At 49.5% G+C, this 24,916-nt stretch overlaps 1 protein-coding gene across 1 annotated transcript in view; it reads right to left on the minus strand.

Moving 5' to 3' along the window:
- Nucleotides 1-24,916, minus strand: part of gemin5 (gem (nuclear organelle) associated protein 5) — a 71,606-nt gene that overhangs the window by 43,286 nt on the left and 3,404 nt on the right. Inside the window, exons 2-11 of the mRNA XM_052013794.1 lie at nucleotides 23,570-23,724; nucleotides 20,784-20,965; nucleotides 19,525-19,676; nucleotides 18,024-18,137; nucleotides 15,789-15,918; nucleotides 13,128-13,290; nucleotides 9,197-9,409; nucleotides 6,517-6,602; nucleotides 3,595-3,677; nucleotides 1,339-1,475 (exon numbers count right to left, since the gene is read on the minus strand). Of these exons, the coding sequence (XP_051869754.1) occupies nucleotides 1,339-1,475; nucleotides 3,595-3,677; nucleotides 6,517-6,602; nucleotides 9,197-9,409; nucleotides 13,128-13,290; nucleotides 15,789-15,918; nucleotides 18,024-18,137; nucleotides 19,525-19,676; nucleotides 20,784-20,965; nucleotides 23,570-23,724 (1,415 nt within the window). The remainder of the gene's footprint in view (nucleotides 1-1,338; nucleotides 1,476-3,594; nucleotides 3,678-6,516; nucleotides 6,603-9,196; nucleotides 9,410-13,127; nucleotides 13,291-15,788; nucleotides 15,919-18,023; nucleotides 18,138-19,524; nucleotides 19,677-20,783; nucleotides 20,966-23,569; nucleotides 23,725-24,916) is intronic.

A 24,916-nucleotide genomic window follows, 5' to 3' on the forward strand; every position in this document is an offset into this window, starting at 1 on the left:
CCAAAAGCCACAAGGTGGAGAGAGACCCAGGCACAATGGTTTCTCAGCTCATTCAGCTGTCTACGTTATAAACGTTCAACTTATAAGACCATAAGACAAAGGAGCAGAAGTCGGCCATTCGGCCCATCGAGTCTGCTCTGCCATTCTTTCATGAGCTGATCCATTCTCCCATTTAGCCCCACTCCCCTGCCTTCTCACCATAACCTTTGATGCCCTGGCTACTCAGATACCTATTGATCTCTGCCTTAAATACACCCAATGACTTTGCCTCCACAGCCGCCCGTGGCAACAAATTCCACAGATTCACCACTCTCTGGCCAAAGAAGTTTCTCCGCATCTCTGTTCTGAAGGGGCACCCTTCGGTCCTGAAGTCGTGCTCTCTTGTACTAGACTCCCCTACCATGGGAAACAATTTCACCACATCTACTCTGTACAGGCCTTTTAACATTCGAAATGTTTCTATGAAGTCCCCCCTCATCCTTCTGAACTCCAAGGAGTACAGCCCAAGAGCCGTCAAATGGTCCTCATATGTTAACCCTCTCAATCCTAGAATCATTCTAGTGAATCTTCTCTGAACCCTCTCCAATATCAGCACATCCTTTCTCAAATAAGGAGCCCAAAACTGCTCACAGTGCTCCAAGTGAGGTCTTACCAATGCCTTATAGAGCCTCAACATCACACCCCTGCTCTTGTATTCTATTCCTCTAGAAATGAATGCCAGCATTGTATTCACCTTCTTCACCAATGACTCAACCTGGAGGTTAACTTCTAGGGTATCCTGCACGAGGGTATTACATTAACATTTGTTGCTTAGCTTTTCGATAGATTGTTTCTCAACCCTCTGGGTATTCGCTGACATTTTCAACGGTTAAATCTTCCACAAGCAACAATCTGCTGGAGGAACAACGTGTCGAGCAGCATCTACGGGGAGGGGAGGAATTCCTTCCTTATCAGATTCCAGCATCAGCCACCTTTGTGCTCCCACTTCTCACCCTTCAGCCCTTCTCGGCCTTCACCTCCCCCTCCCCACACCTGCCTTCATCTTCCCTTTTCTTTGGTTCTGCCTCCGTCTCCCAGTTCCACCTGGCCCCCCTCTCCCAGAGCTAGCTCCCTCTGCCCGTCACCCCTCACCCTTCCTCAGACACCCGTCTCAGCACTCCCTCCCCGCACCTCTTTATACCGGCCAGCTCCCCTCTCAGTCCTATTGCAGGGCTTCGACCTAAAACGTCAGCAGTTCCTTCCCCACCCCGCCCCCAAATGTTGCTCGACCCGCTGAGTTCCTGCAGCAGATCCTTTGCTGCTCCGGATTCAAGCGCCTGCAGCCTCCGGTGGACCTACCTTGATCCCATTCGTTTCCCGGATCACCCGGTTGATGTCCTGAGCGTCTGCCGTCAGTCTCCAAGGGTTGTGCTGGAGGATGATCCCCTCACCCGCACAGCTGTACAGGGTCAGAGCCGGACCATCTCCTGTCCCAGCTGATGAGAGAAAGCGCAGGGTCCACTTGTGAGCGTCGCGGGTAATGCAAGGGTTAAGCAACAACAACAACTTCCATCTACGTAGCTTTGACATACAGAGGGATCTTGGGGTCCAAGTCCATAGCTCCCTGAAAGCGGCCACACAAGTCAATAGGGTAGCAAGTGTAGAAGATTGCCAAAGGATACAGCACGACATAGATCAGTTGCTGCAGGTATGGGCAGAGAAATGGCAGGAGGAGTTTAATCCGGCCAAGACTTAGGTGTTGCACTTTGGGAGATCAAATGTAAGGGGACAGTACACTATTAATTGCAGGACCCTTAACAGTGCTGATGTGCAGAGGGATGTTGGGGTCCAAGTCCATAGCTCCCTGAAAGTGGCTATACAGGTTGATAGGATGGTAAACAAGGTGTACGGCACACTTGCCTTCATTAGTGGAGGCATCGAGTTCAAGAGTCAGGAAGTTGCGTTGCAGCTTTTATAAAACTTTGGTTAGGCCGCACCTAGAGTATTGCAATTCAATTCTGGTCGCCCCATTATAGGAAGGGTGTGGAGGCTTTAGAGAGGGTGCAGAAGAGGTTCACCAGGATGCTGCCTGGGTTAGGGGGCATGTGCTATGAGGAGCACTATTTGCTACTTTCGCCCTGAGCGCAGATGTTCTGCCAAACGGTCACCTAGTCTGCGTCTGGTCTCGCCGACGTAGAGGAGGCCACACTTGTTCTTCCATCTAGATTCCAGCATCTGCAGTCCTTTGTTTCTCAAGCACTGACTTGGGTTTGGTTTTGGAGAGACGGGGAACACAAGAGACTGCAGATGCTGGGATCCAGAGCAAAAATGCTGGAGGAACTCAACGGGTCGGGCAGCGTCTGCGGAGGCAGAGGGACGGTCGACGTTTCTGGTCGAGACCCTCCTTCGGGAGGAAGAGTGTAGAGGGGAGGTGAAAAGTGTAAGGAGGTGAGGGGAAGGGGTGAGACAGGAGTTGGCACGTGATAGGTGGATCCAGGGGAGGAGGAGTTGATGGGCAGATGAAGCCAGAGGCGGGTAGGGAGGGAGGCGAGGAGCCAGAGGCTGCAGACGATGAAATCTGACAAGAAAAGACGGAGAAGCATGGAACCAATGGCAGATGGGAACAGTGGGGGAGGGAGGGAGGTGGGAGTGAGTGGGGGAGGGAGGGAGGGAGGGAGGGAGGGGGGGGGAAGGAGTGGGGGAGGGAGGGAAGGAGTGGGGGAGGGAGGGAGGGAACTTTGGCATGAATAAAGGTGTAGACTGTTTTAAGGTAGACTATTTTCTAAATGGGTAGTGAATTCAGGAATCGGAGGCGCAAAGGGACTTGTCCTAGTTCAGGATTCCCTTAAGGTTAACTTGCAGGTTGAGTCGGCAGTAAGGAAGGCAAATAAAACATTAGTATTCATTTCGAGAGGACGAGAATATAAAAGCAAGGATGTACTGCTGAGTCTTCAGATGGCATTGGTCAGATTTGGAATATTGAGAGCAATTTTGGACCCTGCATCCAAGGAAAGATGTGCTGGCTCTGGAGGAGGTTCACAAGAATGATCCCCGGAACGAAAGGGTTAACGTATGAGGAGTGCTTGATGTCTCTGGGCCTGTGCTCGATGAGTTCACAAGGATGAAGGGGAGGATCTCATTGAAACCTACTGGATACTGAAAGGCCTGGATAGAGTGGACGTGGAGAGGACGTTCCCATCAGTGGGAGAGTCCAGGATCCGAGGGCACAGCCTCAGAATAAAGGGACGTCCCTTTGAAACTGAGATGAGGAGGAATTTCTTCAGCCAGAGGACAGTGAATCTGTGGAATTCGTTGCCACACAGGGCTGTGGAGGCCAAGTCGTTGGGTGTACTTAAGGCAGAGATTGATAGGTTTCTGATTGGTAAAGGGGTTGAGTACCAGGGAGAATGGAGTTGAAAGGAAACAAAAACAGCCATGATTGAATGGCAGAGAAGACTCGATGGGCCGAATGGCCTAATTCTGATCCTGTACCTTATGATCTTATGGCTACGGAACTGAGTGGGCCGAGTGATAGGAACTTGGGATGGCATGTGTGGCCAGGTAAGAGGGGCCTGTAACCGCTCGCGTTGTATTGGGGAATGGGATAAGACTCACCTGTAGTCACGGGAGGCACAGGGGGTCCCCAGGCCACAGCGTACACAGTCTTCCTGTGATAGGAGCTGGAAATCTGAGGAGGTCTGAAAGGAAGGAGAGGAAGTTACCAGCTGTTGCTCCCAACAGACAAGCAGCCCGTTGGCTTACGTTGGCCAAGGGCTCGGACTCTGACCAGGCAAGTCCTCCCCCATCCCGCCCCCTGAGACTGGACGGAGCGTTGACCAGATCGCGCCTAGAACGCTGTGTCTTCCTACCCGGCAATAACGTTCTTGCCTCATCACCAAATGGATTCTGGGGGAAGGGGGCCGTTTCCATGACAACAGATTGAGCAGAAGAGGCATCTACTCCCAGTTTAGAGATGCAATCATAAGGAAAGCACACAGTGCCTTTTCTTTCTTAGGAGGCTGAGGAGGTTTGGCTTGTCACCGAACACTAACGAACTTCTACAGCTGTACTGTTGAAAGTATCCTGACTCGTTGTGTCATGGTCTGGTACGGCAATTTATATGTGCAGGAACGCAAGAAGCTGCAGAGAGTAGTGGACTCTGCCCAATACATCACGGGCACATCCCTCCCCACCATCGGCAGTATCTACAGGAGGCGCTGCCTCAAGAAGGCAACATCCATCATCAAAGATCCCCACCATCCGGGCCGTGCCATCTTCTCGCAGCTCCCATCGGGCAGGAGGTACAGAAGCCTGAAGTCCCACACCACCAGGTTCAGGATCAGCTACTTCCCTTCAACCATTCGGTTCTTGAACCAACCGGCACAACCCTAATCACTACCTCAGTGTAGCAACACTGGGACCACTTTCCACTACAATGGACCTTATTTTTTTTTGTTTTAATTGTGTTCTTTTTGTAAAAATCATTTATCATTTTCTTGTGAATGCTGCTTATCCGATGCTGTGTGCCTGTGATGCTGCTGCAAGTAAGTTTTTAATCGCACCTGCGCCTATGAAGACGTGCATATCATAGTAAGTCCACGGTAGTGTAGTGGTTAGCATAAAGCTTTACAGCGCCAGCGACCCAGGTTCAATACGGGCCGCTGTCTGTAAGGAGTTTGTACGTTCTCCCTGTGTCTGTGTGGGTTTCCTCCGGATGCTCCGGTTTCCTCCCACTTTCCAAAAGACATACGGGTTAGGAAGTTGTGGGCATGCTATGTTGGCACCGAAAGCGTGGTGACACTTGCAGGCTGCCCCCCAGAACACTCTACGCAAAAGATGCATTTCACTGTGAGTTTCGATGTACATGTGACTAATAAAGAAATCTTAACATCTCGAATGGGAGGTGCTCTCACAGGAACACCCGGGATTCTGGGAGACATTGGGAAAGCAAGTGTGGAGAGGCCGGATTCCAGGGACGGGGAGCTGGGAACCAGGAGCACAGTCACAGGACAAGAGGCCTGAATAAGTGGGGGATTTCTTCACTTTGAAGTTGGGAATCTGTGGAATTCTCTGCCCCCCAGAGGCCGTGTGGAGTTAAGAATGAGATCAACGGGGATGTACATAAGGAACAAATGACAAAAACAAGATGCAGGAGGAACTCAGCAGGCCAGGCAGCAACTGTGGAGAAAAGCAGGCGGTCAACGTTTCAGGTCAGGACCCTTCTTCAGGACTGAAGATAGGAAAAGGGGAAGCCCAATATATAGGAGGGAAAAGCAGAGTTACCTGCATCTACCTATCACCACGTTGTGCCCACCCCACCTCCCCTCTTTTGTCCACTGTTTCTCCCCCCTGTTGTGGTGTACAAACTGCATTGGGCAATTTGGACACAGCAAGATCCCACAAACACAAATGTGATCAAGACCAATTCACCTCCCTAATGCATCGTGCAACAGTGATAGTGGGATGTTTTCCTTTCACCAAAGAGGGTTCAATGTGACATTCAACCTTTCTCATCTGAATTCCAGAGACATCTCTGACAATGGACTTTAGTGCAGACAAGTGTGAGGTGATGCACTTTGGGAGGACAAACCAGGGTAAGACTTACACAGTGAAAGTTAGGGCTCTGAGGTGTGCGGTAGAACAAAGGGATCTGGGAATACAGATCCATAGTTCCTTGAAAGTGGCGTCACAGGTAGATAGGGTCATAAGGAGAGCTTTTGGCACTTTGGCCTTCGTAAGTCAGGGCACTGAGTACAGGAGTTGGGATGTTACGTTGAAGTTGTATAAGACGTTGGTGAGGCCAAATTTAGAGTATTTTGTGCAGTTCTGGTCACCTACCTACAGGAAAGATATCAATAAGCTTGCAAGAGAGCAGAGAAAATCTACATGGATGTTGCCAGGACTCGAGGACCTGAGTTACAGGGAAAGGTTGAATAGGTTAGGACTTTATTCCCTGGAGTGCAGGAGAATGAGGGGAGATCTTATAGAGATATACAAAATTATGAGGGGTATAGAGCGGATGAATGCATGCAGGCTTTTCCCACTCAGGTTGTGTGAGACTAGAACTAGAGGACATAGGGTTCGGGTGAAAGGTGAAATATTTAAGGGGGATCTGAGGGGGAACTTCTTCGCTCAGAGGGTGGTGCGAGTGTGGAACGAGCTGCCAGTGGAAGTGGTGGATGCGGATTCAATTGTAACGTTTAAGAGAAAGTTGGATACGTACATGGATGGGAGGGGTTTGCAAGAGGTATGGTCCTGTTGCAGGTAGATGGGACTAGGCAGAAGATCAAGTCGGCATGGACTAGATGGGCCGAAGGGCCTGTTTCTGTGCTGTGGTGCTCTATGATTCCAGGACTGCATTGGGAGTGCTGGCCTGGATACTGCGCCCTAGTCTCCCAAGTGATACAGGAGACCTGGATCTGACACAGCAGTGAGAGAGTGCAAGCCACCCTCTTACCCAGGAGAGAAAGGGCTGCGTCACACTCGCGGGAGGCAGGGGAGAGCACTGGTGGATGGTGCTATATAAATGAAGCTTACTTGTTCGAGTAGATTTCATAAATGCCGACTTTGCCATCTTCTGTTCCGAACGCCAGCAAGCTCTCCTTGGTCGGATGCCAACACAACTGCAACAGAGGAAGCACTTCACCAGCAAAATTCCCAATGGATCTCCAAGGCCAGTCTCGGGAACGACAGAGAGACCGGAGAAGGTGGGCTGGATCATGGGGTAAGGGGAGATTTACCAGGGGCATTCGAAATCCTTCCCCACCACACCACCACCTCCCCCCCCCCCGACAGATGCTGCTCTACCCACTGAGCTCCTCCATCAGGTGTCTGTGGCTCCAGATTCCAGCCTCTTGCATCTCCTCTCTGTAACAAGGAGGTAACACGCACCCTCAGAGGGGAATATGGGCTCGGAAGGATACAACCGGCTGAATGTGTTCCTGTCTCCAGCAAAATTTTTAGGAGAAGTTGCACGATATCAGTTCTGCAATCGGAGCTCAGGTCAATACGGGAGCACGTAACCCAGAAACGTCCAAAATCATCACTGGGAGAATTTCAGGAAAGGATTAAAGAAAAATAATCCCATCTCCAGCACGTGTACCAGTGCCATGGGTTGTACCCCAGTTCTCAGCCCAACTTAATCTTTGTCAAGTCTACACCCTCCCGATACAATCTCCACAGAACACAGAACAGTACAGCACAGGAACAGGCCCGTCAGCCCACAATGTTGTGCCAATCTAATTCATTGCCTAACTCAACTAAGCCCTTCTGTCTACACAATGTCCATATCCTTCCATTCCCTGCACATCCATGTGTCTATCTAAGAGCCACTTAAACACCTCTATCGTATCTGCCTCCAGCACCACCCCGGCAGCGCATTCCAGGCACCCACCACTGTGTGAGAAAAAATTTGCCCTGCACATCTCATAGAACATTACAGCACAGTACAAGCCCTTTGGCCCACAATGTTGTGCCGACATTTCATCCTGCTCTATCTCCCCTTCCCTCCCACATAGCCCTCCATTTCTCTATCATTCATGAGTCTACTTAAGAGTCTCTTAAATGTCCCTAATGTATCTGACCCCACAACCTCTGCCAGCAGTGTGTTCCACACACCCACCACTCTCTGTGTAAAGAACTTACCCCTGACATCCCCCTTATACCTTCCTCCAATCACCTTAAAATTATGCTCCCTCGTGTTAGCCATTGTCACCCTGGGAAAAAGTCTCTTGACTGTCCAGTCAACCTATGCCTCCTATCATCTTGTGCACCTCTATCAAGTCACCTCTCATCCTCCTTCTCTCCAAAGAGAGAAAAGCCCGAGCTCACTCAACCTATCCTCATAAGACATGCTCTCCAATCCAGGCAGCATCCTGGTAAATCTCCTCTGCACCCTCTCTAAAGCTTCCACAACCTTCCTATAATGAGGCGACCAGAACTGATACTCTCCTTTGAACTTTCCCCCTCTTATCTTAAATGCATGCCCTCTCGTATTAGAAATTTTGACCCTGGGAAAAAGATACTGGCTGTCTACTCTATCTATGCCTCTCATAATCTTATAAACCTCTGTCAGGTCTCCCTTCAGCCTCCACCGCTCCAGAGAAAACAACCCAAATTTGTCCAACTTCTCCTTATAGCTCACGCCCTCTAATCCAGGCAGCATCCTGGTGAACCTCTCCTACACCCTCTCAATATCCTCCACACCCTTCCTGTAATGGGGCGACCAGAAATGAACGCAAGAATCCAGATGCTGTCTAACTAGAATTTTATAAAGCTGCAAATGGCTGTTTAGAGTTCCGCTAAATAACCTCCCATTGATGCATTGTTTCCTGTATTACAGGACTCGAAGATGCAACACAGATAGTGATGAGGGAGTGCACACACAATGGCCTTTGCAAGTGCCTCGGTGGTGGAAAAGGTGTTTAGCACGCTGGCCTTCATCAGTCAGGGCACTGAGTCCAGGAGTTGGGATATTATGTTGCAGTTGTATAAGTCATTGGTGAGGCCGCACTTGGAGCGCTGTGTGCAGTTTTGGTCGCCCTGTTATAGGAAAGACGTGGTTAAACTGGAAAGGGTGCAGAGAATATTTACGAGGAGGTTGCCAGGACTAGAGGGCCTGAGTTACAGGGAGAGGTTGGCCAGGCTGGGCCTTTATTCCTTGGATTGTAGGAGAATGAGGGGTGACCTTATAGAAATGTTTAAAATTATGAGAGGCATAGATAAGGTGGACGGTAATAGTCTTTTCCCCAGGGTAGGGGAGTCCAAAACTAGGGGGCATAGGTTTAGGGTGAGAGGGGAAAGATTTAAAAGGGACCTGAGGGGCAACTTTTTCACGCAGAGGGTGGTGAGTGTATGAAACGAGCTGCCAGAGGAAGTGGGTGAGGCAGGTACAATAGTGTCAGTTAAGAAGCACTTGGATAGGTACATGGAGGGGCGGGGCCTGGAGGGATATGGGCCGAACGTAGGAAATTGGGACTAGCTGGGTAGGCACCGTGGTCGGCATGGACTGGTTGGGCCGAAGGGCCTGTATCCATGCTGTATTGCTCTATGACTCTTTAGCAGCAGACACTCTGTCGCCATGCACAACAATGAAGGTTACAGCAACAGAGGTCAGGATTACGCTGGCTGTAATCTTGTTGACTGGGAGAGCATACCTGAAGGGCAGAGTGGCCTCCTGTTGCTCCCATTTCCCATCAGGACACAGACAAACACTTACCGACGTGACCTTGGACTTGATGCCTTGCCAGAGGGTCTTGATGTGGTAGGGGCCCTGGAGGGAGATGGTGTCCCACACCCTGATCATCCCGTCCCCCACTCCCACGGCGAGGGAGCCGATGTTCACCGGCGAGAAGGCCAGGCTGTAGACGAAGCCACCAAGGGTTGGCTGGGTCCAGCAGCAGTCCAGCGTGGTCAGATCCCAGCACTTCACCTGTAGGCGGCACAAGGAGAGGTCACAGTGGGTCTGAAATGGCAGACAGACCGCGGGAGAGGGTGGTCCTGTTGTCCAAGACCCCACCATCAATGGACCACTGGTCAGTACCCAGTGGGGTTTGGCAGCACGGTGGTTGTGTTACTGAACCACATCCTGAGTCCACCCAGATTCCCCGAGATCAAGTCCCAATGAGGCAGCTGGGGATCTGAATTCACCAACCAGATTCAGAGGGATAAAGGACGGAAACAAGCCCTTCGGCCCACAGAGTCTGTTCTGAACATCAATCACCGTTTCTTTAATCTTTTCATTATTCTCCTCACAGATTCTACCCCTCACCCACATTCGAGGGGGTGATTTACAGCAGCCAATTAACCCACCAGCCTTTGGGATGTGGGGGGAAACCAGAGCACCCAGGGGAAACCCACACGGTCACAGGGAGAACGCGCAAACTCCACACAGACAGGGCTAGAGGTTGGGATCGAACCCGGGTCTCTGGAACTGCGAGGCAGTGTCTCTACCAGCTGCGCCACTGCACTGCCCAGAATGGCCAGTGAATTATCGGACTGTCACAGCGCATCCGATGCAGTTATGTCTCTCGAGGGCTGAAAGCCGCCCACTTTCCCATTCCAGCTCCAAACACAAACAAGTGCAGTCGATTCTCAAATGATCCTGCCTCCTCCTCATTTGTAACCACTGCCTGCAGGGGACAGTGTCACCGTGCGGGCTGTGGTGGTTCCAACACAGAACAGTACAGCACAGGAACAGGCCCTTCAGCCCACAATGTTGTGTCAAACTAATTAAACTAGTAATTAAATGCCAAACTAAACTCATCCCTTCTGCCTACACAAGGTCCACATCCCTCCGTTCTCTGCACATTCATGTATTGGTTTATTATTGTCACTTGTACTGAGGTACAGTGAAAAACTTGTCTTGCGTACTGTTCATACAGATTAATTCATTACACAGTGCATTGAGGTAGTACAGGGTAAAAACAATAACAGAATACAGAGTAAAGTGTCACAGCTACAGGAAAGTGCACTGCAGGTAGGCAATAAGGTGCAAGGTCATAATAAGGTAGATTATGAGGTCAAGACATCTCATCGTATAAGGGAACCGTTCAATAGTCTTATCACAGTGGGATGGAAGCTGTCCTTGAGCCTGGTGGTACGTGCCCTCAGGCTCCTGTACCTTCTGCCTGATGGGAGAGGGGAGAAGAGAGAATGTCCGGGGTGGGTGGGGTCTTTGATTATGTTGGCTGCTTTACCGAGGCAGTGAGAGGTACAGACAGAGTCCGTGGAGGGGAGGCTGGTTTCCGTGACGCGCTGGGCTGTGTCCACAACTCTCTGCAGTTTCTTGCGGTCCCGGGCAGAGCAGTTGCCGTACCTATCGTATCTGCCTCCACCACCATCCCTGGCAGCCCATTCCAGGCACCCACCACTCTCTGTGTAAAAAAAAACTTGCCCCACACATCTCCTTTGAACTTACCCACTCTCACCTTAAATGCATGCCCTCCAGCATTAGACATTTCAAGCCTGTGGACAAAGATACCAGCTGTCTACTCTATCTGTGTCTCTCATAATTTTATAAACTTCCATCAGGTCTCCCCTCAGCCTCCAAAGCTCCAGAGAAAACAACTCAAGTTTGTCCAACCTCTCCTCATAGCACATGCCCTCTAATCCAGGTGGCATCCTGGTGAACCGCCTCTGCACCCTCCCAAAGCCTCCATATCCTTCCTGTAATGGGGCAGCCCAGGGATGGGAAAAAATGCTGGCCTTACCCACAGACACCAAGTGGTTAAAACTGATTCCTCGTAATCTCTTAGAGAAACAAAGGACCGCAGATGTTGGAATCTGGATGAAAAACACGATGATGCTGGAGGAACTCAGCAGGCCAGGCAGCATCTGTGGAGAAAAGCAGGCGGTCAACGTTTCTTCAGGAATGAAGAAGGGTCCTGACCCGAAACATTGACCGCCTGCTTTCCTATCACCACCCTGTGCCCACCCCGCCTCCCCTCGTTTGTCCACCTATCACTGCTCTGCTTTTCCCTCCTATATATCGGGCTTCCCCTTTTCCTATCTTCAGTCCTGAAGAAGGGTCCTGACCCGAAGCGTTGACCGCCTGCTTTTCTCCACGGATGCTGCCTGGCCTGCTGAGTTCCTCCAGCATCATCATGTTTTTCATCCAGATTCCAGCATTTTCAGTCCTTTGTTTCTCTTTTTCACCTCGTAATCTTTAACCGTGAATGGAATGTTCCGAGAACCTCAGCGCTCGTTAACAGACAAGGTCGCTGCCCGGAATTGACAAGTCACTGACGACTGTGGTACAGCAACTGCCAAGCCTGAGCGGAGTTAAGTGACTGGATCTCCCTGTACATATTAAACAGATCTACAGGCAGCGGCACATTGGGTAGAGCCGCTGCCTCACATCTCCAGAGACCTGGGTTCGATCCCGACCTCTGGCGCTGTCTGTGTGGAGTTTGCACGCTCTCCCCGTGACCATGTGGGTTTCCCCCGGGTGCTTCGTTTCCTCCCACGTCCCAGACATGAGGAGAATAAGAAATGGGATTAATGTAGGATTGGTGGAAGTGGGCATTTGATAGTCAGCACCATCTCAATGGGCCGAAGGGCCTATTTCTGTGCTGTACAACCCCAAGGTTGCAACGCCTGTTGGCTTTGGTCAGTAGAACTGGTCTGGAATGGTTTAGAACCATAGAACACTACAGTACAGAAAACAGGCCATTCGGCCCTCCTAGTCTGTGCCAAAACTTTGTTCCGCTAGTCCCATTGACCTGCACCCAGTCCATAACCCTCCAGACCTCTCCCGTCAATGTATCTATCCAATTTATTCTTAAAACTTAATAGTGAGCCCGCATTTACCACGTCAGATGGCAGCTCGATCCACACTCCCACCACTCTCTGAGTGAAGGAGTTCCCCCTAATGTTCCCCCTGAACCTTTCCCCTTTCACCCTAAAGCCGTGTCCTCTCGTACTTACCTCTCCTAATCTAGGTGGAAAGAGCCTACTCGCATTTACTCTGTCCATACCCCTCATAATTTTGTAAACCTCTATCAAATCTCCTCTCATTCTTTTGCGCTCCAAGGAATAAAGTCCTAACCTCTTCAATCTTTCCTTGTAACTCAACTCCTGAAGACCCGACAACATTCTAGTAAATCTCCTCCGCACTCTTTCAATCTTACTGATATCCTTCCTGTAGTTAGGTGACCAGAACGGCACACAATACTCTAAATTTGGCCTCACCAATGTCTTATACAACCTCACCATAACATCCCAACTCCTATACTCAATACATTGATTTATGAATGCCAGGATGCCAAAAGCCTTCTTTACAACCCTATCTACCTGTGACGCCACTTTCAGGGAATTATGTACCTGAACTCCCAGATCCCTTTGTTCCTCCGCACTCCTCAGTGCCCCACCATTTACTGTGTATGTCCTACCTTGATTTGTCCTTCCAAAATGCAACACCTCACATTTCTCTGCATTAAATTTAGGTTCAAGTCAAGTGAGCGAGGCAAGCTCAGAAATGGAACATAGAACAGTACAGCACAGGAACAGGCCCTTCGGCCCACAGTGTCCGTGCTGAACACAATACCAAATTAAGCTAAAGCCCTTCTGCCTCCACGCCATCCACATCCCTCCATTCCCTGCAGGTCTGTGTGCCTGCCTGACGTTGGGAAACGTTCGGAAGCACTCACATCTCGGTCCATGGAGGTGGAGAGCAGCAGCTCGCGGGCGTCCTCTCCGCAGACGGAGCTCAGGTTGAAGACAATCCTGCTGTGGTTCTGTCCTTCTGACTGGCCCAGGAGGGTCCACTTCTGCTTCCCTGCCTTCGCCAGGTCCCAGAGCAGCAGCTCTCCCCTGCACAGAGAGGAAGATCAGCAACAGTAGGCTTCAGGAGGCGTTGGAGCAGGTGACCCGACGGCTGGGGCAAAGCGGAGGGTTTTAAGGAGGGACGGAGGTGGAGAGGCGGAGGGGGAGTTCCCGAACACGTGGTCCAAGGCTTCTGAAGGCACAGCTGCCAATGATGGAGCAATGCCGAGTGGCCAGGGCACCAAAGGTTATGGTGAGAAGGCAGGGAAGTGGGGCTAAGTGGGAGAATGGATCTGGTCACGATAGAATGGCAGAGCAGACTCGATGGGCCGAAAGACTTTTGCTCCTTTGTCTTATGGTCTAATACAAACCAGGGGTGCTGGGAAGACCGGCAGAGTGCGGGATCCTGTCCTGGTCCAACCATCAGATAGACTCTGACCTCGCAATCTACCTTGTTGTGACCTTGCACCTTATTGCACTGCACTTTCTCTGTAGCTGTGACACTTTACTCTGTACTGTTACTGTTTTTACCTGTACTACATCAATGCACTCTGTACTACCTCAATGTAACTGCACTGAGGTAATGAATTGACCTGTACGATCGGTTTGCAAGACAAGTTTTCACTGTACCTCAGTACAAGTGACAATAATAAACCAATACCAATACCACATAGACACTGCGGCCAAGAAAACTCGCCAGCACCTCTACTTCCTCAGGAAGCTAAAGAAATTTGGAATGTCCCCATCTACCATCACCAACTTTTATCGATGCACCATAGAAAGCATCCTATCCGGATGCATCACGGTTTGGTCTGGCAACTGCTCTGCCCAGGACCACAGGAAACTGCAGAGAGTTGTGGACACAGCTCAGCACAGGAAACCAGCCTCCCCTCCCTGGACTCTGTCTGCCTTGGTGAAGCAGCCAACATAATCAAAGACCCCACCCACCCCGACATTCTCTCTCCTCCCCCCTCCCATCAGGCAGAAGATACAAGAGCCTGAAAGCACGTACCACCAGGCTCAAGGACAGCTTCTATCTCACTGTTATGACTATTGAATGGTTCCCTAGTACGATAAGATGGACTCTTGACCTCACAATCTACCTCATTGTGACTTTGCACCTTATTGTCTGCCTGCACTGCATTTTCTCTGTAAATGTAACATTTTATTCTACATTCTGTTGTTATTTTCCCTTGTACTGCCTCAATGCACTGTTGTAATGAATTGATCTGTATGAATGGTACGCAAGAATGGTATGATTAATGAGGATAGTTCAAGTGAGCTAGGGCTCCTCTCTTTGGAGAGGAGGAGGATGAGAGGTGACTTGATAGAGGTGTACAAGATGATAAGAGGCATAGATCGAGTGGACAGAGAGACTTTTTCCTAGGGCGACAATGGCTAACACGAGGGGGCATAATTTTAAGGTGATTGGAGGAAGGTATAAGGGGGATGTCAGGGGTAAGTTCTTTACACAGAGAGTGGTGGGTGCATGGAACGCACTGCCGGCAGAGGTTGTGGGGGCAGATACATTAGGGACATTTAGGCGACTCTTAGACACATGAATGATAGAAAAAAGGGTTATATGGGAGGGAAGGGTTAGATAGATCTTAGAGCAGGATAAAATGTCAGCACAACATTGTGGGCCGAAGGGCCTGTACCGTGCTGTAGTGTTCTATGTTCCAAAACAAGTTTTTCACTGTATCTCTGTATAAGTGACAATAATAAACCAATTTACCAATCACTGTAGGCCCAAGGAGATGGCAGAGACAGGGAGCAGAGAGACCACTGAAGAGACTTTACTTGACCAGGAGACACAGCAGGTTTGTGTGCAAGGGAGTAATGAGAGAACAGAACACAGGGTGACTTAGAATACAATCTGCAGAGTGTTGAATGGTCTCAGGGTCTTGAGAAGCAACAGGAACGCAAGAGGCTGCAGAGCAGCGGACACAGCCCGGTCCATCGCGGACACAGCCCGGTCCATCACGGGCACAGCCCTCCCCACCACTGACAGCATCTACAGGAGGTGCTGCCTCAAGGCGGTGGCGTCTATCATCAAGGATCCCCACCATCTGGGCCATGCCCTCTTCTCGCTGCTACTGTCAGGCAGGAGGTACAGAAGCCTGAAGTCCCACACCACCAGGTTCAGGAACAGCTACTTCCCTTCAACCAACAGGTTCAGGAACCAACCTGCACAACCCTAACCCTACCTCAGCAACGCAACACTACAGACCACCTCTCGCACTGCCGTGGACATGTCTCTGATTGTCTTTTGCACTAATGTCTTATTTTCTTCACTGTAATATATATAAAAATATAAATATAAAAAATTTATGTTCTGTGTGTTGTCTGTACCTACATGCCTGTGATGCTGCTGTAAACACGTTTTTCATTGTACCTGTACCTCACCACACTGTGCACATGACAACAGACTCGACAACTTAAACACGAGAGAGGCCGGCCTCGAGTACAATGGAAACATCGAGACTGGGGGCGTCAGAAGCAAGAACAAAGGTTGGAGGAGCAGACCAGCCACAGCATCTCCTTACCCGAAGCTGCTGGACACCAGCTGGGTGGGATGATTCTGGGGCCAGTGTACGGTGAGCCAGATTCGTTCCTTGGTTCCCAGATCAGCCACGCCCCTCCTCTTCAGCTGAGGTAGCTTGAGGGTCAACAAACCTGGAACACAAAATTGTTCAAGATCCAAGTCAACCATGGAGTGCTGCACCGCATCGAAGGCACATTACAAGCAAGAAAATAATGAACAGATGTAGGCGGTTATTCGGCCCCAAGCCTGTGATATCATTCAATAAGATCTCAGCCAGTCCTGTGCTTTATCCAAACCTCATTCCTCCCCGTCTGAAAATCCATTGATTGCATCCTTGGACACAGTCCGAGGTCAAAGGAAGAGAACTCCCAACGTTCATGGGGGTGGGGGGGGGTGGGGGGGGGGGGGGGGGGGGGGGGGGGGGGAGAGGGGGAGGGGGAGAGGGAGATATCTTTATTAGTCACATGTACATCAAAACACACAGTGAAATGCATCTTTTGCGTAGAGTGTTCTGGGGGCAGCCCGCAAGTGTCGCCACGCTTCCGGCGCCAACATAGCGTGCCCACAACTTCCTAACCCGTACGTCTTTGGAATGTGGGGGGAAACCGGAGCACCTGGAGGAAACCCACACAGACACGGGGAGAACCTGAGGAGAGACTGGATGGACAGGTAGACAGGGAGGTGAAGGTGGATCTTGGCACGCTGGCCTTCATAAGTCAGGGCACTGAGCATAAAATATGGGAGGTCATGGTGCGGTTGTACAGGACACCGGTGAGGCTGCACTTGGAGTATTGTGTTCAGTTTTGGTCGCCCTGCTATAGGGAAGATGTTATTAAACTGGAAAGGGTGCAGAAAAGATGTACGAGGATGTTGCCAGGACTCGAGGGACTGAGTTCTGGGAGAGGTTGGACAGGCTAGGACTTTATTCCTTGGATCATAGGAGACTGAGGGGTCATCTTATAGAGGTGTATAAAATCATGAGAGGCATAAATAGGGTGAATGCACTCCGTCTTTTTCCCAGAGTTGAGGAACAAGAAGTAGAAGGGCAAAAGTTTAAGGTGAGAGGGGAAAGATTTAATAGGAACCCGAGGGGCAACTTTTTTTTTTACACAAAGGGTGCTGTGTATGTGGAACGAGCTGCCAGACGAAGTGGTTGAGGCAGGTACATTAACAACTTTGAAAAGACAGTTGGGCAGGTACATGGATAGGAAAGGTTTAGAAGGTTATGGGCCAAATGCTAGCAAATGGGATTAGCTTGCATAGGGCATCTTGGTCGGCATGCACCAGCTGGGCTGAAGGGCCTGTTCCTGTGCTCTATATCTTTATTTCTACAAATATACAAATTTTAATATCTTATTTGACAGACAGCTCCTCCAATAGTGCAGCACTGTTTCAGAGTGTCTGCCAGACCCCGAGATCAGTTCCCCAGGGCAAGGCTCAAACCCACAACCTTCTGATTCCAAGTCGCTGAACATGCCCAAGAGCTGCTGAAGGTTTGGATTTTACCCCTCCAGGTAACTTCACTAGATAGTGTTACGACTGCTCTCCAGCTGTGGGCATCTGGGCTTATGGGAGAGAGATCCAATATCCACACCCTCCCACAGAAATACTGCACTCCAAGGTGAAGATAATGAAACAATCTGCTGGAGGAACTCAGCGGGTCGAGCAGCATCTGTGGGGTGGGAAAGGAATTGTCAACATTTCAGGTCAAGACCCTGCATCAGGACAAAGACTCCTGATGCAGGGTCTCAACCCAAAACGTCGCCAATTCCTTCATCCCCCACAGATGCTGCTCGACCCGCTGAGTTCCTCCAGCAGATTGTGTGTTGCTCCACATTCCAGCATCCGCAGTCGCTTGTGCCTCCAAAGATAATGAAACCTTTGATGAACAGAATAATTTACTTTTTAAACAAACATTTTGTGCAAGAGCATAAAATTCTACAACCAAAATCAAAACAAAAACTGCAGATGCTGGAAATCTGAAATAAAAACAGAAAACGCTGGAAACACTCAGCAGGTCAGGCAGCGTCTGTGGAGAGAGAGAGACTTGCTTTCATCAGGACTGGGAAAGAGAGAAAACAGGCAGATAAGATGGAAGACGAATGGACAGGACAATCTCTCTGATTGAGCAAGGGCAGGGTTGCTATGGTTATAAGATGATGACAAAGCCGTCTGATTAAAAGGTTAATGAGGATGGTTAGAGAGGACAAGAGAGCAAACAAAATGTTAAATTTACCTTTGCCTGTCGAGGAGTTCCAAATGCGAATAGTCTGGTCCCTGCTCCCAGACGCCAGGGCACAGAATCGCTCCGTCTCCTCTTTCACAGGATCCCCATTTGGCCAATCTGTCTCTGACAGAAAAATAACAAGTACTCCAGATTAGAATAAAATACTTGAGATTAGATGTTTGCACGACAGGAAGTTTAAATGCTACTCAGGCACCAGGTTAGGAACAGGGCTCTGTGTAACGAAATTTGGGGACATGGGGTAACATAGTCCAAGTTAAAGTCGAGTTTCCTGTCATCTGCACAAGTACATATGTGCACAGGTGCAATGAAAAACTTACTTGCAGCAGCATCACAGGAACATAGTATTATAGACACAACATTCACAAAGAAAAACGTGAATTAAACATAAATTATCCACAATATTTACAAGAAAACACAATTAGAACAAAAAAAAGTCTAATTGGTCATAGTGTTGCTATACTGAGGCAGTGATCAGGGTTGTGCCGGATGGTTCAAGAACCGAATGGTTGAAGGGAAGTAGCTGTTCCTGAACCTGGTGGTGTGGGACTTCAGGCTTCTGTACCTCCTGCCCGACGGGAGCTGTGAGAAGATGGCACGGCCCGGATGGTGGGGATCTTTGATGATGGATGTTGCCTTCTTGAGGCAGCACCTCCTGTAGACACTACCAATGGTGGGGAGGGAAATGCCCGTGATGTATTGGGTGTGGCAGTGAAGGCATGAGTTTTTACATTCTGCAAAGCTCCCCCTACACTGTCCCGTCACACACTCCCAGGGCAGAGACATCACGGGGTAAATTTTCCACACAAAGAGTAGTTGGTATCTGGAATGAGCTGCCAGAGGAGGAGGTGGAAGCAAGAACAGTAACAACATTTAAAAGGCAGCGGGACAAGTACTTGAATGAGCAGGGCACAGAGAGATATGGAATTAATGCAGGTAGGTGGGATTAGATTAGTGGACCGAAGGGCATTTCTGTTCTGTACAACTCCATACAACTCTTGCCTCACACAGGACAGGTTGGATACAGAATAAGATATCTTTATTGGTCACATGTACATCAACACACACAGTGAAATGCATCTTTTGCGTAAAGTGTTCTGGGTGCAGCCCACAAGTGTCGCCACGCTTCTGGCACCAACAATGCATGCTTACAACTTCCTGACCCGTATGTCTTTGGAATGTGGGAGGAAACCGGAGCACCCGGAGGAAACCCACACAGACACGGGGAGAACGTACAAACTCCTTACAGACAGTGGCTGGAATTGAACCCGGGTCGCTGGCACTGTAATAGTGTTACGCTAACCGCTACACTGCCTGCCCGTAAAGCTCCCACTACCCAGCCCCATCTCTGGCTCCCAGGGCAGGGACAACACAGTGCTATCGATTCTGAGCATGTGATCACATGGGCTCCTGCAGCTGGAGACTTGGTCGGGAGAAAGGTGATGTCACACACACTGCAGTCACCCATGAGGATGAGACACCATTGTCCTACCTGCCTCACTTTCTGCACGGCTCAGGAGTCCCTCCTCACAGAGCTGTGGACACCAGGCCAGGGACTGGATCTCCCCATCGTGGCCCCGCAGTCTGTGAACCACAGCACCCTTCCTGTGTATGTCGATGATAACAATCATCCCATCTTTGTACCTGGATGGAGAAGAAAGAGTTAAGTTCCCAGTGCAGGAGAGAAATGGTCTTGTGACACAACCTCATCCATTTTGTGTTCGGACCTGGGGTTATGCAGAGACCCAAGGATAAGATCAACAAAAGCAAACGATCTCCGAAAAGCTCGAGACAACTCCGATGCCACAACTGGAGAGGAGTCAACGGAATAAATTCTGACAGTTGGCTTCAGAGCCTGGGGATGTCAGGAAGGTCCCTGCAAATGGAGGTGACCACTTGGCCCATCCTGCCTATTCTGGCTCTTTTGAGTAATCCAGCTAATTGAGTCTATTGTCATGTGCACAAGTACAGTGAGGTTCAGGTACAATGAAAAACTTGCAGCAACATCACAGGCGTGCAAGTTCAGACAACGCACAGAACATAAATTATACAAGAGAGTGGAAAAAAACTGGAAAACAAGGAATTAGTGGAAAAAGAGAACGGAGACAAGTTCACGGTAGTGAATATTACTGATGTTTTCTGCTGTTACTTCAGATTTCCAGCAACTGCAGTTTTTTTTTTGCTTTTGGATTAAAATTATACCATTTGGTTTAAGGTAAGGTATCGTTATTGGTTACATGTACATGGAAACACACAGTGAAATGCACCTTTTGCGTAGAGTGTTCTGGGGGCAGCCCGCAAGCGTCGCCACGCTTCCGGCGCCAACATAGCATGCCCACAACTTCCTAACCCGTACGTCTTTGGAATGTGGGAGGAAACCGGAGCACCCGGAGGAAAGCCACACAGACACGGGGAGAACATACAAACTCCTTACAGACAGTGGCGGGAATTGAACCCTGGTCACTGGCGCTGCAATAGCGTCATGCTAACCCCTACACTACCGTGCCTGCCCCAGTGGTGGAGGCAGGCAGTTTGGTGGAGTTTAAGAGGCTTTTAGATCAACACATGAATATGAAGGGAACGGAGGGATGTGGATGAGGAGAACATTTAGTATAAATTGGCATCAAGATCGGCACAACACCGTGGGCCGAATGGCCTGTCCTGTGCTGGACTGCTCTATGTTCTAAGCTTCCATGAGGGGAGGGGGAGGGTGACTGGCTCCTGATAACAGTGCAGAACACAGGTGCTTACCCCACTGCCACGTGCTCTTCATGGTGTGGTGAACAGGACAGGCAGAAGATGTGCCTGGGCTCCGGGAAGAAGCTCTGGGTGTCGTCCTTGAAATGCCACCAGCAGATCACCAGCCCTTTCTCGTCCCCCGACACCACCAAATCCTTCCTCAGTGGGGACCAGTGCAGCGCCGTGATGGTGGTCTGTGACAACAGAGTCAGGAGCCTGTTACACACCCACACGTATCCAATGGGAGCATCAGTCAATTCAACATCCACCCTCCCGTTCCACCCCCACATCACCCGATCCCCCAAATCACAAGAACGCAAGAAAATAGTAGGCCACTCGGCCCCTCAAACCTACACCACCATTGTGTACCATCATGGCTGATCTACCCCCCGGTCTCCTCTTTGTTACCAGTTCCCCATAACCCTCAGTTCCTCGATCTTTCAAAAATTTAATCAAGTTAAGACAGGTCAAGTTTATTGTCATGTGCACAAGTAAATTTAGATATCTTTATTAGTCACATGTACATCAAAACACACAGTGAAATGCATCTTTTGCGTAGAGTGTTCTGGGGACAGCCCGCAAGTGTCGCCACGTTTCCAGCGCCAACATAGCATGCCCACAACTTCCTAACCCGTACATCTTTGGAATGTGGGAGGAAACCGGAGCACCCGGAGGAAACCCACGCAGACACGGGGAGAACGTACAAACTGCTTGCAGACAGTGGCGGGAATTGAACCCAGGTCACTGGTGCTGTAATAGCGTCATGCTAACTGCTACACCACCGTGCCTGCTATGCACAGGGCCAATGAAAAACTTACCCGCAGCAGTATCACAGGCACATAGTATTAGAGACACAATATTCACAAGAGAAACAAAAAAAATAGCATAAATTATACAAGAAAGAACACAATTAGAACAATACAAAATAAACTCCATTTTAGTGCAAAGTGGTCATAGTGTTTCTGCCCTGAGGTAGTGATTTGGGTGTTGGTTCAAGAACCTGATGGTTGAAGGGAAGTAGCTGTTCTTGAACCTGGTGGTGTGGGACTTCAGGCTTCTGTACCTCCTACCCAATGGTAGCTGCTAGAAGATGGCACGGCCCAGATGGTGGGGATCTTTGATGATGGATGTTGCCTTCCTGAGACAGTGCATCACGGTAGTGTAGGGGTCAGTGTACCTATTACAGCGCCAGCGACCCGGGTTCAATTCCCGCCACTGTCTGTAAGGAGTTTGTACATTCTCCCAGTGTCTGCGTGGGTTTCCTCCGGGTGCTCCGGTTTCCTCCCACATTCCAAAGACGTGCGGGTTAGGAGTTGTGGGCATGCTATGTTGGCGCAGGAAGTGTGACGACACTTGCGGGCTGCCCCCAGGACACACTACGCAAAAGATGCATTTCACTGTGTGTTTCGATGTACATGTGACTAGTAAATAAATCTTATCGTGTAGATACTTTTGATGGTGGGGAGGGATGTGCCTGTGATGTACTGGGCTGAGTCCACTACTCTCTGCAGCTTCATATATTTCTGTGCATTCGAATTATCTTCCTCCAACAATTCTTTCAATTATTCATCTATCTCCACCTCAAATGTACCTAATGGTTCGGCCTCCACCAGCCTCTGACTGAAGCAAGTCATCTGAAGCAAGGACCGTGGACAAATTGCAGCTTTCCCTCTCGTACATCTACAAAGTAATTCTTCCCAGGGTTGGGGAATCGAGAACTAGAGGTACAGTTGTACAAGAGACTGCAACTGGAGTATTGTGTACGGTTTTGTTTACCATCATTAAGCAGGAAAGAGCGCAAAGAACATTTACAAGAGTGTTGCCAGGACTTGTGGGCCTGAGTTATAGGGAGAGGTTGGACGGGCTGGGACTTTATTCCTTGGAATGTAGGAGGTGTATAAAATCATGAAGGGTACAGATAGGGTGAATGCCCACTGTCTTCTTCCCTGGTAGGGGGAACTAAAAAACTAAAGGGCATAGGTTGAAGGTGAGAGGGGAAAGATTTAAAAAGTGACTTCTTCATGCAGAGGGTGGTGACTCCATGGAACGAGCTGCCAGAGGAAGTGGTAGAGGCAGGTACGATACAAGATTTATAAGACATTTGGGAAGTACATGGGTAGAGGGATATGGCCCAAATGGTATATGGAGCTTAGAAAAATAGAGGGCTACGGGTAAGCCTAGTAATAGGGATATGTTCGGCACAACTTTGTGGGCCGAAGGGCCTGTATGTGCTGTAGGTTTTCTATGTTTCTAAATGCAGGCAAATGGGACTAGCTTGGTGGGCACCATGGTTGACATGGACCAGTTGGGCCGAAGGGTCTGTTTCGGTGATGTGTTACTCTGTGACTCCAGAGGAAATAGGTTTAGGGTGAGAGCGGAGAGATTTAACAGTAACCTGAGGGGCAACTTTTTATATAAAGTCCATATATGGAAATAAGCTGCCAGAGGAAGTGGTTGAGGCAGGTACAATTACAACGTTTAAAAGGCACTTGAACAGGTACATAGATAGGAAAGTTTAGAGGGATATGGGCCAAACACAGGCAAATGGGACTAGCTTAAACAGGAATCTTGGTTTGCATGGACTAGTTGGCCTATTTCCGTGCTGTATGAGTCTATGAATGAAGTTCAAAAACTTTCCATTGGTTGTAACGCCCTTTGAGAGACACTGAGACAGGAGGTGTTGCTATAGCCAAAATTCTCCCTCTTTGTAAACAAATCTGACGAACAACCCAGCCCAAAGCATACTGGTAAAGGAACAGTGGGCTTCCAATGGGGACCTTCGTCACTGGGGAACTAACCTGGTGAGCAGCATGTTCCTTCAACACAGCTTTCGTCTCCGTGTCCCAGATCTTGACGGTGCCATCGTCGGATGTGCTGGCGCAGGTATTGGCCAGACTAGCGTGCGGACAAAACGAAAACCCCGTCACCCTCTCTGTGTGGCCTGTCAGCTCTCCTGCAATAATAGACGAAGGTGTTTTATTAAGATAAAGGTTCAGAGGGATATTTGCCAAATGCAGGCAAATGGGACTAGCTCAGGTAGACAACTTGGTCAGCATGGATGAGTTGGAAGAACAACGAACAACGCGTCTCAGCTAAACCACAAAATCTAGGTAATTAAACCAGACATTGCAGCCTCCGACAACCTGTCCTCACTAATTCTCAGTTTTTTCACCGGCACAATACAGGAGACAGCCTCTACTTCCTCCGGAGGCTGAAGAAATTTGGACTGTCCCCTTTGACCTGTCCCCTTTGACCCTCACCAATTTTTATCGATGCACCATAGAAAGCGTCGGGATGCATCACGACTTGGTACGGCACAAAAATTGGTGGAGATGTAGGCAGTGAAGAAGGTCGTCAGAGGCTATGCAGGGTATAGACCAGTTGCAGTTACAAGTGGAGAAATAGCAGATGAAGTTTACATAGAGCATTATAGCACAGTACAGGCCCTTCGGCCCACAATGTTGTGCCGACATTTTATCCTGCTCTAAGATCTATCTAACCCTTCCCTCCCACATAGCCCTCCACTTCTCTATCATTCATGTGTCTATCTAAGAGTCTCTTAAATGTCCCTAATGTATCTGCCCCCACAACCTCTGCCGGCAGTGCGTTCCACGCACCCACCACTCTCTGTGTAAAAAATTACCCGACATCCCCCTTATACCTTCCTCCAATCACCTTAAAATTATGCCCCCTCGTGCTAGCCATTTTCGCCCTGGGAAAAAGTCTCTGACTGTCCACTCGATCTATGCCTCTTATCATCTTGTACACCTCTATCAAGTCACCTCTCATCCACCTTCTCTCCAAAGAGAAAAGCCCGAGCTCACTCAACCTATCCTCAGAAGACATGCTCTCCAATCCAGGCAGCATCCTGGTAAATCTCCTCTGCACCCTCTCTAAAGCTTCCGCATCCTTCCTATAATGAGGCGACCAAAACTGAACAGAATACTCCAAGTGTGGTCTAACCAGCGTTCTGGTTAATCTGGGCAACTGCAAGGTGTCGCACTTTGGGAGGTCAAATGTAAGGGAAAAGTATACAGTTACTGGCAGGACCCTTAACAGCATGGATGTGCAGAGGGAGCTTGTGGTTTTTAAATTTTATTTACAGTGTGGTAACAGGCTATTCCGGCCCAACAAGTCCGCGCCGC

Source organism: Pristis pectinata, chromosome 4 (assembly GCF_009764475.1).
Source record: "Pristis pectinata isolate sPriPec2 chromosome 4, sPriPec2.1.pri, whole genome shotgun sequence".
Taxonomy (NCBI): Eukaryota; Metazoa; Chordata; class Chondrichthyes; order Rhinopristiformes; family Pristidae; genus Pristis; species Pristis pectinata.